Consider the following 12,060-nt stretch of genomic DNA (forward strand, 5'->3'; position numbering starts at 1 on the left):
ATCACTGTCGCTGGTCGTTGAGTAGTTCAGGTCCAAAGTGACAATAGACAAATCACTTTGCTAAGAAGAACACTGCCTTGAAAGTGAACCACTGTATATATACGTGCAGTGGAAGCAGAAAGAGATAGGCAGGTAAGATAGGCATCTTATTTTTAGAACTCAGGCTGTTTTAGTGATTCACAGACAGGGGTAGGAGGAGAACCTCCTGACATCTACAAGGCCCTGGAAGGTTTGTGATATGCCTCATGTTGCTGTATTCAGTGCTATGGAGTGCAGTGTCAAAAGTCAGACTAGCAGGGAACTTTAGCAAACTGCTTGACTCCTCTACCTCAGTCTACCTCATCCATAAAATGGGAGAACTTATTTTATTTGGGTCAAATAAGACTGGATTCAAATTATGAACAATGATTCACCAGTTATCAAATAAAAATAATTATAAGAGCATTTTATTCATATAAGAATGTACACCACTCAGAATTCCTTTACATTCTCTATGTCATTAATGTCATTTCAGCAATTCGTTTCCTAATATGTGACTCTACCATTTTGCTGTAAAGAAAGAATGGGGTCATTTGTTTAAATTAGCTTCATAATATGTAAATAGTAATAATTCTTTTGGGCTTCCTGGGTGGCTCAACGGTAAAGAATCTGCCTGCAAGGCAGGAGATGCAGGTTTGATCCCTGGGTCACAAAGATATCCTGGAGAAGAAAATGGCAACCCACTCCAGTATTCTTGCCCAGGAAATCCCATGGACGGGGGTACTGGTTGGCTGTAGTCTATGGGCTCTCAAAAGAGTCAGATACAATTTAGTGATTAAGCAACAACAAAAGAATTCCTTTTACAGCCGCTGCTGTGGCCACCACTATACTTGAGTGCAGCCATCTGTCTATACCACGAGGGGGCAGCAGAGGAAACAAAATTTGAAAAACATCTCTGAAGTTCTAGTGTACTGAGATTAGAGTTTAATTGTGCATGCTGAATCTATGAGGTCGCAAAGAGGCCGTTTCGACTGAGCGACTGGACTGAACTGAACAGAAGAGTAATTTGGGTAAGGGACTATGAACTTTGTCTCTCTGAAGGTAACATCATTGCTTCTTGGTCGAGGTCTCATTTATAACTGTGCCCCACAGCTCATGGAGTCAACTGTGTAGCTGTCTACTCTAAGGACAGCTTCCCAACATTTACTCCTTTAGTAACCAGTGCCAAATTTTGGTAGGTTTGTTTAGAAGCTGAAATGAAAACTCTAAATCATATATTTTGAAATAGCAAATAGCTGCTGAGTCTTGCATTTGGAAGGCCTCTGATTGGTTGTGATATTTCAAAGTTTTAAGGTTAATGTGATTTCCCCTTGTGCTACAAACAGAATACCAAAAAAAAAAATTTTTGTAAAATCACATTGCTGTTTCTTATTACAATCATCAGAGAAGGCAATGGCACCCCACTCCAGTACTCTTGCCTGGAAAATCCCATGGACGGAGGAGCCTGGTAAGCTGTAGTCCATGGGGTCGCTAAGAGTCAGACAGGACTGAGCGACTTAACTTTCACTTTTCACTTTCAAGCACTGGAGAATCCGAGGGAGGGGTGAGCCTGGTGGGCTGCCGTATATGGGGTCCTACAGAGTCGGACACGACTGAAGCGACCTAGCAGCAGCATTACAATCACATGCTAGAATTTTTTTAATGGAACTGGAGACTGAGAACAGAGAAAGAAGACAAAAATGATGAGTATAAATATGATTCTGCAATTCCGCTTTGGAGAGCATAAATAAGCAGAGTAAAACATGTCTAAACATTGGGGTTGTATTTGTCTCCTGGGAAGGAGGCATCTTGGATTGTGGGAGTCAGATGTGGGAGCTGATGAAGGTAAGAAATGAGCAAGTCTGTATTTATGCCAAGCCACAGCATTTGATGTAGTATCCAAAACCACTTGGTAGCAAAATATAAGGTAATATTAGCACATAATTGATTTTAATTATATGTTTTAAAATTACATAAATCCATTAAGCATAAAGGAGAGGAAGCACAATGTTCTTAATGGAAAAGTTTTGTCCAACTGGCTATGGAACAGAAGAATATTCTGGACAAAAAAAAATGGCAATTTAATTTGTTTAATTTGAAATAGATAAAATACAATAAAACTCAAGAACGTGTACTATTCTTTAAATGTTCATACAGATGCTATAAAACCCTTTGAATCTATACAGAAGAGCTCCAAAATACTTACAGTCCTTTGAGAGAAAGTGAAAGATCATGATTAAGTGGTCCAAAAGATAAATTGTATGCAATACTCTGAAACAACTTGATTTAGAAAGTGCTTCTAGAATTTAGCAGAAAAAAATTTTCCTGGTGTCAGTATATGAACAACTATTCTTTCTGATAATATAAAGTTTTAACTTCATACACTCTGATTTTGATAACTGAAAATCTTACTAGAGTATTTATTTTCATTTCTGTATATTATTCTATCAGAGTGTATTTCCTGAAAACTAATAAAATAGCTCGGATCATGGTATAAAATGTTACTTTAACTGAAGAAGTGAAGTGAAGTCGCTCAGTTGTGTCCGACTCTTTGCGACCCCGTGGACTGTAGCCTGCCAGGCTCCTCTCTCCATGGGATTCTCCAGGCAAGAATACTGGAGTGGGTTACCATGTCCTTCTCCAGGGGATCTTCCCAACGCAGGGATCGGACATGGGTCTCCCGCCTTGGAGGCAGACGCTTTAACCTCTGAGCCACCAGGGAAGCCCCCACTACTTTAACTAGTGTGTCCCAATACAAAACAACTTCAAAGATTCTCAGAGCCATGGGATTTGGAGCTGGAGAAGACGCTAAAGAACAAAGTAGAGGTGGCCTTCCATAATGTGTTGTTCAGTCGCTCAGTCATGTCTGACTCTTTGTGACCCCATGGACTGCAGCATACCAGGCTCCCCTGTCCTTCACCATCTCCTGGAGCTTGCTCAAACTCATGTCCATTGAGGGGGTGATGCCATCCAACCATCTCATCCCCTTCTCCTCCTGCCTCCAATCTTTCCTAGTATCAGGGTCTTTTCTAATGAGTCAGCTCTTCGCATCAGGTGGCCAAAGTATCAGAGCTGCAGCATCAGTCCTTCTAATGAATATTCAGGATTGATTTCCTTTAGGATTGACTGGTTTGATCTCCTTGCAGTCCAAGGGACCCTCAAGAGTCTTCTCCAGCACCACAGTTTGAAAGCACCAATTCCATAATTACACAGCTTATTTATATCAGAGCAGACCAAGACCCTACTTCCGTACTTACTTCTATTTTTTAAAGATCCCTCTCGTCATGTCATATCAGAATTGTATACAGAATTAGATAAGTGGAATAACTTTTCTCGGCCACTTGAAAAAATCAGTACACTAACTTTTTTTTTTTAAGTGGAATGCCAGTGAATGTCTAGAGAGGAAAGCTCAGAACCAAATTCAGTGATATTTTCCTTTCAATAGAAACAACCTAAGCTACTAGCGCTCCAGAAGATTGTACACTTATTTGCCTGTATACATGTAAACATCTTATTAGACTTAGAAAGGACCTCAAGAATTCGTTTGGTTCATTTCCTTCCCTTCCAGCAGATAAGGTATCACTATCCCAATTTACAGATGCAACAGCTGAATTCCAGAGAGACTAACCAATTTGCCCAGTAAGTGATGGAGGGGGAGGAACAGGTCTCCTGTCCTGGCAAACTACTATACTGTGTATCTCTTATTGGTTAAAAAATAATAATAATCTTCTTAATATTCATCTTTATTGTTTCTATTAAATTTGAAAGACCCATAATTTCACACAAAATGGACCCTTTCATGACTGTAAGATTGCCAGGTAAGTGATTGCATTTCAGATGGTCAAATTCTCTGGTCTCCTTGAAAATGAATCTTGAAAGTCACCTTGACTACTGGCAGTTGGTCCATTGCCCAGTAAGTAGCCATTATTTTGTTTAAAAGATAAAGGAAAACCCTCACTTTGCTTATTTTGACCAATGAACCAGTTGTTCAAGTGAATGTGGCAAAAATCAGGCATGAGACTATACATATATCAGAAATAATGAAGATAAAATAGAAAACTGTCAAATATAAGAAGTGAAAATTTAGGTAGGTCTTCCCTTTTAGAGTTTAGATAATGGATCTACAAACATAGCTTACAGCCTTCCTTCCTAAAATGGATTTTGAGTACAAAGGTGTGATAACAAAAAGACATAGATAGTGTCCTGGTAGTGGAACCAGGGGGAACTTTCTAGAATAAACTTTCTATATCATACCTGTAACAATGTTTCCACTATGGAGTTGCCACAAATAACATTTGACACCAGTGAGGATACAATATGTGTCCATCTTTCCTTGGGTATGGCAAGATGACTCAAGACCTTCTTGCCTGGGCTTCCCCCCTACATGGTAACAATTTAGAAAGGATTTTTGTTTTTTTTTTTAATCTTGATTCTCAAAGGTCAGATATTTAAGCTTGAAGAAAGAGGAAGAAGCAGTGAAAAGTCTCTGGGTATTATACAGAGGTAGAAAATTTAAAAAAAAACTTAGACATGGAGAAAATAATGATAAAAGACAAGCAATGCAAAGAGGAAGGGCAAAAATAACATTTATGAGCACTTATTTTCTGAAAGGCACTGTGCTGAGTACTTAGCTTGTATTATCATATCTAATTGTCATATACGTCCTCACAAATCTCTGAAGTAGCTGCTATCTGAATGCAGATACAAAATAGCAGTCGAAGATATTCATTTTTGCACAGCTACTAAGTAACAAAATTAGGATCCAAATTTTGATATGACTACAATTTTCATATTTGTAAAAAAAAAATCAGACCAATATATGCACTACAAGACCATCAATGAAATTTCAAAACAAGAAATTGTTACCATGATCAGATAAATTGATTTTGGAAATAGCATTTCAGATGAACTGACATAAACAAATATCAGAAGAGAGAGAAAAAGATGAAGGGATTACATGGAAACTCTGTCCTTTTAAAAATAAAATATTTGAATTGTGAAAGGTGCTATGATTAAGGTTTTAATTCAATATCTCCTGATCTGCCTTCCTCATTATCTTCATCCACCCTGCCTCCAAGGAAGCTGTAGTTACCTTGCACGTCATTACCCATGCAGAGAAAGCTGGGGACTGACATCTCTCTCCAGTCCTGACATGAAGGAATATGGATGTGTCTGACATCTTCGTTTCCAGGAATGAAGCCAAATAGCTTCTTTATGCGCTGCAGGATGAGCAGCCGTGAATGCTGTGCTGCGGCTTGTTCAAAGAGTTCCCTCTCATTGTGGAGGTGGTTGGTCCAGTAGCGATGCTGCAGGGAGGTGAGGGGTGAGCAGCACCTCGCCAAAGAATAGGAGACTAGGGCAGTGATGGTTGCCAAGGTGATCAGAATCCAGCCCAGCATCTTCACATAATTATTCAAAAGAGAAACAGAAAGCATCAATATATTAAATATTCAAGAAACAACCATGATGGGAGGGATCCCCACAGATCTGAGAACTAAAATATGGGTAAGAAGTTTGCTTTTCTGGTCTTTAGCATATTGACAGGTGCTATTCACCTGACCCTGGGTGCAGGTGTGACACGATACAGGCCCAACCATCTTCAGCTTGGCTTTCGGATTACAAAGGATTTTTGGATTTGGGAAATTTCCAAAGATTTTGAAGTGGATTCTAAATACTGTCCTGGAAGTGGCAAACTTTATAACCTGCCTATTATATTTGCATAATGGACATAAACTACATTTTTTATTTTAGTTTAAGCATCAGGTGTAGGCTCATCCATTTCTTTGAACACTTAATATATATTTAATAATTATAGTGATGAAAATTATGATATAATAGATAATAATGGTAGTTTTATAAGCTACCAAGCTCAGTGATATGCCAGCAAGTACTCACTGACATTTCTTCCCAAATTGCTATTTCCTTTTATTTTTTTGTGACCAAAGAAAGTCGATGAGCAGACTCTCATGTCCTTAAAAGTACAGCACCTATTGTTTTCCTTTTCATCTTCTCCCTTCAAATAATCTTTTGCTGGCCAGTTTTATGGTTGGTTTTTGAAATATACTTTGAAAGGAAAGTCAACTAGATTTTATTTGCAACTATTTAGTTTCCACTTTTAAAGACTGACAAATAACAAATAACTGTTTTCTATGCTTAGACTCCTCTTTTTTCCTTTTTGGTATTCTTTTTTCAATATTTAGTGGTTGTTATGTAGAGTGAGACAGATGGGCTGCACACATTTAGGGAAACCACCAGTATGCAGCCACAATCTAAATGGTGAAGGTCTCTTCCACAGCTGGTGATTCACCAACAGGCCTGGAATCACCAGTGTGTGCACAGCAAGATAGCTTCACTCTAGAGGCTGAAGCCGACAAAGTCATACTCATCATGTCATGATTTAACTTATTAGAGGCCAGCATGGTTGAGGAAAGGTCATCTCAGATGCCCATTAATTCATCAGCTATCATTTACTGAGCCCGAGGTTGACCTCCCACCATGTGCTATACATACTGCTTGGTTCCTGGGACACAGATCCAGATAATTTTAGATACATTCTCTCTTTCCAAATCTTTAAGCCTAAAGAGGGAGACAAAATATAAAGCCAAGAAACACAGTAAAATAGGATAGTTTTGATAGGTGTAAACACAAAGCCCAAGGAAGGACAATGAAGATACATGAACTTGTTTAAAGGAGAAGAATGTCAGGGAACACTTCCCAGAAGAGATGATGCTCAAACTTAAATTATTAAAGACAAGTTCACCAGATGCAAGAGGTTGAGGAGAATTCCAATTAGGGAAGTCAGAAGAAGAAGCATGTGAAGAGTTGGGAAAACCCCAAGAAGTTGAATTCACAAGGTCATAGGAATCATATGGGGAAATGGTCAGGGGCCACATATTGAAGGATATTGTATGTCAGGGCAGGAATCTGGATCTGTGCTTAGGCTGGTAGAAAATCACTGAAGGACTTTATATGGGTGACAGTGCATGGAGCAAGGGTCAGAGGGAGGATTCATCATTCAATTTGCAGTTAGATGATTTTGGCATGGGTATAGAAGGTATTGAAATGGGATGAAATAAATGTCCAGAAGGTACAGGCAGAGACAGGATTTAAACTTAATTCGATCTGGTGGTCAACCCAGAATCATCCAACAGAAAGACAGTACATATTCCTCAAATGAGATTGGAGTATGAGGTAACTATAGAAGGTGGGAGGGCAAATAGAAACAGCCCCTGGTCTTTGGCTAGCTTGATAAGCCATTTATTAGCTCTATAAACTTATAAAAGTTATAAACTCTTTGAGTTTCAGTTTCCTCATCTGTAAAATGGAGTTGATTATACCTACCTCTTAGGATTATGAAGATTAGAATTAAGATATAACGTATTTGTACACTATAGGATAAGCATCTCAATAAATATTAGTGGTCAATAAATATCACTTAGTTGTGTCCAACTCTGCGACTCCATGGACTGTAGCCCACCAGGCTCCTCTGTACTTGGAATACCCCAGGCAAGTATACTGGAGTGGGTTGCCATTCCCTTTTCCAGGGGATATTCCCAACCCAGGGATCGAATCCTGGTCTCCTGCATTGCAGGCAGAGTCTTTACTGTCTGAGCCGCCAGGGAAGCCCAAATATTAGTGGTGGTGTCACTAAATCAAAAAATCCACTTGCTCATGGTACTCAGAGCTATAAAACTGTCTTTTCACAGAAGTCTGTGTATCATTAGATAAGATGTTTTATTTTGACCTTAAGAACATCTTACCATTGTGTATTACAACTTAGTTTTTTAAAGCAAGAACATCTTTTAAAGTCAAAATTGTCCCATTGATTTTTTCACTTTTAACAGCTCCTCTGCTTGACATTTAAGGCCAGTATAAATAGGTTGAGACAAATCCTTTCTTAATAAGATTTCTAATTTTGTTTCCACTGGTCCATATATAACACTTCAATATTGTTGTGTTGATAGTAATTTTTTCAACTAAATATCATCAGCACTTTTAAATTTCAATAACTGAAAAGTGATGGGTCAAGAGAGGCCTTTGCAATAAGTAGTTTAAAAATTAATGTGTTTTTCTCAATATTCTATAATAACCTATATGGAAAAGAGTCTGAAAAATAATAAAAGAAAAGATACATGGGTATGTATTAATGAATCACTTTGTTGTATACTTGAAACTAACACAACATTGTAAATCAACTATGCTGAAATATAAAATAAAAAGTAAATTAAGAAACATTACTGTGTTCTTATGGCATTGCAGTGATTTGAAATGTGTTTTTCTCCCAAATCCCTGGGAGAAACTGATGAACACCAATGATTCTTTCTGTACTGACAAAAATGTACTTTTACATCTTTAGATTTAACCTATAAACCTAGTAGGTTTAGGCCTTCCCCTCACTTAACTCCACTCCCTCCCACAAACCTATCTAATGACACTAAATTTAGAACTATCATCAGTGTTTATTTTTAATTATAATTAAGCCTCCTGTAATTTAAAATGTGATTTAAATATATAAGAATGCATATTTAAGAGTATTCATGCAGAAAGATGGAATTTAGTAATAATATTTTTAATAATAATATCTAAAATTCCTTGTTGAAGAAAAGTTATGACCAACCTAGATAGCATATTCAAAAGCAGAGACATTACTTTGCCAACAAAGGTCCATCTAGTCAAAGCTATGGATTTTCCAGTAGTCATGTATGGATGTGAGAGTTGGACCATAAAGAAAGCCAAAGGCCAAAGAACTGATGCTTTTGAACTGTGGTATTGATGAAGACTGTTGAGAGTCCCTTGGACTGCAAGGAGATCAAACCAGCCCATCCTAAAGGAAATCAGTCCTGAATATTCATTGGAAGGACTGATGCTGAAGCTGAAACTCCAATACTTTGGCCACCTGATGCGAAGAACTGACTCACTGGAAAAGATCCTGATACTGGGAAGGATTGAATCCAGGAGGAGAAGGGGATGACAGAGGATGAGATGGTTGGATGGCATCACCGACTCGGTGGACACGAGTTTGAACAATCTCTGGGCGTTGGTGATGGACAGGAAAGCCTGGAGTGCTGCAGTCCATAGGGTTGCAAAGAGACACAACTGAGTGACTTAACTGAACTGAAAATTCCTTGTTTTTAATATATAATAGATTCTGAACACAGTACTGAGTGCTTTAGATGCATTAACTTGTTTATTACTCACTCCAACCCTAAATGACAGATCATATTAACAGTATCTCCATTTTACAGATGAGAACAGTGAAGCATGGATAAATTAGATAACTTGCTTAAGGTTTTGCAGGTTAATACATGGTAAAGCAAGCCTCAAATGCAAGTCTGCTGACTCCAAAGCCCAACATCCTAACCATATTTATTCAGACACTCAGTAGAAATCTAACTGATGAGTGGCATCCAGTTTGTGTTCTATAATCAGACAATACCAGAAGCAGCAGGAATGGAAAATGTTTCCAGTGATTGTAGTTAATATGAGACTGCTGTTGTTCAGTGGCTAAGTCCCATTCAGTTCTTTTGTACCCCATGGATTACAGCCTGCCGGGCTCCTCTGTCCTGGGGACTTCCCAGGCAAGAACTGGAGTGGGCTGCCATTTCCTCCTCGAGGGGATCTTCCTTACCCAGGGATCAAACACACATCTCCTGCACTGCAGGCAGATTCTTTACCACGGAGCCACCAGGGAAGCGCCAGTTAGTACGGGATAGCAGAGCTGAAAATAAAAAGCAAGAACTTACCTGTGACTGGTACCTGTGTAGAAGAGCTACTTCATCTCTGACCAGGATCATATTCGATGGAACTGATCTGCAGCACGGAAACCCGGCTAGGATCTCTTGCCGTTCGCCGGCACTAATATTGTCAAACGCTCGGTAACGGCCCACAGATGCGAATTCACTTGCCGCACATTCGTAGTACGTGCCTGTCAGCAGGGTCACCGCCAGCCACGTTAATGGAGCAACAAGTGCCCTTCCCGTGATGCTGAAGAAGTGAAGGCAAGCCAGCCTGCGCTCCAGGAGGCTGATTCTCCGGAGCTGAGGGACACAGCTGCAGCAGTATTCACTGGTGATTGTCCACGTCTGGCTTCTCAGAGCAAAGCCAGCAACCAGAAGGATTAAGGCAGGAATGATCAGAAAAGCAGAACCATAGTAGAAATTTTTCCCAACTTGGCAGGGACAACTGAACGTGAAAGAGGAGAAGAGTTGTTGCCCACAGATAGTCAAAGCAGCAATTAAAGTGTTGATAAATGTTCCACTTCTCTGCAGAGAAGATACAGTGTTACCCAGAGCTGGGCTCATCTTGGGAAGCTCCTTCACAAATCAGCTCCTAGCCCTTTCTGATCATTAGACTCCACCAGCTATAACCATTTTATGGGATCTTACTGGTTTAACTGGTTGTGTCAGGCGACCCAACATCCTTACATGTTTAAAGGATTCTAGCATCTTTCCTTGTGTACTTTGTGAATCCTGAGCTAATAAATGAACTTCAGAGTACAGCCGCAGGGACTTGAGGGAGAGATTCATCTGGCTTGAGTGACAAGGGAAACTTCTTCAGTATATCTTTCTACTAAAAAGAGGATGACTTGATTGCAAAGCAAACTGCTGCCGTCTTCCTATGTGCTCCCTTGTGTGACACAAAATGCTTAGCACCAGCAAATACAGTATGGAAGAAAATCAGAACATTCTTACCCTTGTACTGGACCAAGATTTTGTTACCATAAAATTATAGCATAAAGAATCATGGAAGTTATCTAATACTAGAGCAATCCAAATTTAGGGCTGTCTGGAGCATCTGTAATTTCAGAGTCCTTCCATATAGATTCCAAAAGTTTTCCCAAAAGAGATGAGCAAGACCTGGGTACCCCTAAAGTCAAATCACAACCAAAACGTTCTACTTTGCATAAAAATATGTTTGTGTTGACAGAACATAATATAACAATGCGTTGTCTTAAAAGTTAAGTTGCAAATTTGTTAATATGGTATCATTTGTTATGTGAAAATATATTTGGGTAATTAATAAAGTTATATACATATAGATAAGAAATTATATAATCACACATAAAATGGCTATATTTAATCATCAAATGCTTTTTGTTTAAAGAGTGGTTTTTTAAAACCATATTGCTTTGGCTTATAAAAATGAATAAGATACAAGTTTCTCTTCTTAAATAAATCTCAGCTGGCCTTGGTTAAATATATCATCAGTGAATTGAAACATAATGCTGAGGAATTGACCCAAAGTGCAGTATAAAAAGACAAAGAAATAAAAGAGTATATTTTTAAAAGCAGTTAAAGGGAATAGAAAACAGATTAAGCAACTCCGTGACCTGTCTAATAGGAGTTCTGGAGGGAAAAATGAAGGAATAGACAATATTTGAAGAGAAATAACAGAATTTTGCAGAATCAAAGAAAGTTCTCACATAAGAAAAGTGTTATCTATTTTAAATAGTTTCACTAAAGATAAATTCACACTGGACACATCATATTAAAACTGCACAGTGTGAAAGACAGAAAGTCTTAAAAGCTGTCAAAAATAAAAGACAGATAACCTACCCAAAAGTGGCAATATATTGACAGCACACTTCTCATCAGTAACAATAGGGACCAGAAGACAATGTCTTCAGAGTTCTTAGTACCAGCTAAACCATCATTTGAAATAGAGCAAAATAAAGACAGCACACAGCGACTAAGGGAATTTACCACTCATAGAACCTCATTAAGAGGATTATTAAAGGATATGTTTCAGCAAGGAGAAAAATAAACTCTAAGGAAAGACATAGGCGCAAAAAATAATGATGAGTACAAGTATATTTTTAAAGTTCCTTTATTTATTAGTTATTTCTATAAATAACTACATTTTATTTCAAAAGATACAAATAAGATAATCCATGGTTACAGTAAGATATAACTACATATCTGATATAATAGCAAAAATTAGAAAGGTACTCCATACCAAATGTTGGTTAGGATTATAGAGCAACTAACTCATATACACTCATGTTAGGAATGTAAAATGAAACAATCGCTTTTGAAAATTGTC

General features: G+C 38.3%; 2 protein-coding genes across 2 annotated transcripts in view; one reads left to right on the plus strand and one right to left on the minus strand.

Moving 5' to 3' along the window:
• The first annotated feature begins 944 nt into the window (after nt 1-944).
• TRAPPC3L (trafficking protein particle complex subunit 3L) overlaps nt 945-12,060 on the plus strand; it is a 58,418-nt gene continuing 47,302 nt past the window's right edge. The window contains exon 1 of the mRNA XM_069599192.1: nt 945-1,049. The gene's annotated coding sequence lies outside the window, so the exon portion shown is untranslated. The remainder of the gene's footprint in view (nt 1,050-12,060) is intronic.
• Nucleotides 5,031-10,319, minus strand: CALHM4 (calcium homeostasis modulator family member 4). The gene is made up of 2 exons (XM_069598892.1): nt 9,762-10,319; nt 5,031-5,417 (listed from the first exon to the last, which is right to left on the minus strand). Exons 1-2 carry the CDS (start codon nt 10,317-10,319, stop codon nt 5,031-5,033), a joined length of 945 nt encoding a protein of 314 aa, XP_069454993.1.

Source organism: Ovis canadensis, chromosome 8, assembly GCF_042477335.2.
Source record: "Ovis canadensis isolate MfBH-ARS-UI-01 breed Bighorn chromosome 8, ARS-UI_OviCan_v2, whole genome shotgun sequence".
NCBI classification, from domain to species: domain Eukaryota; kingdom Metazoa; phylum Chordata; class Mammalia; order Artiodactyla; family Bovidae; genus Ovis; species Ovis canadensis.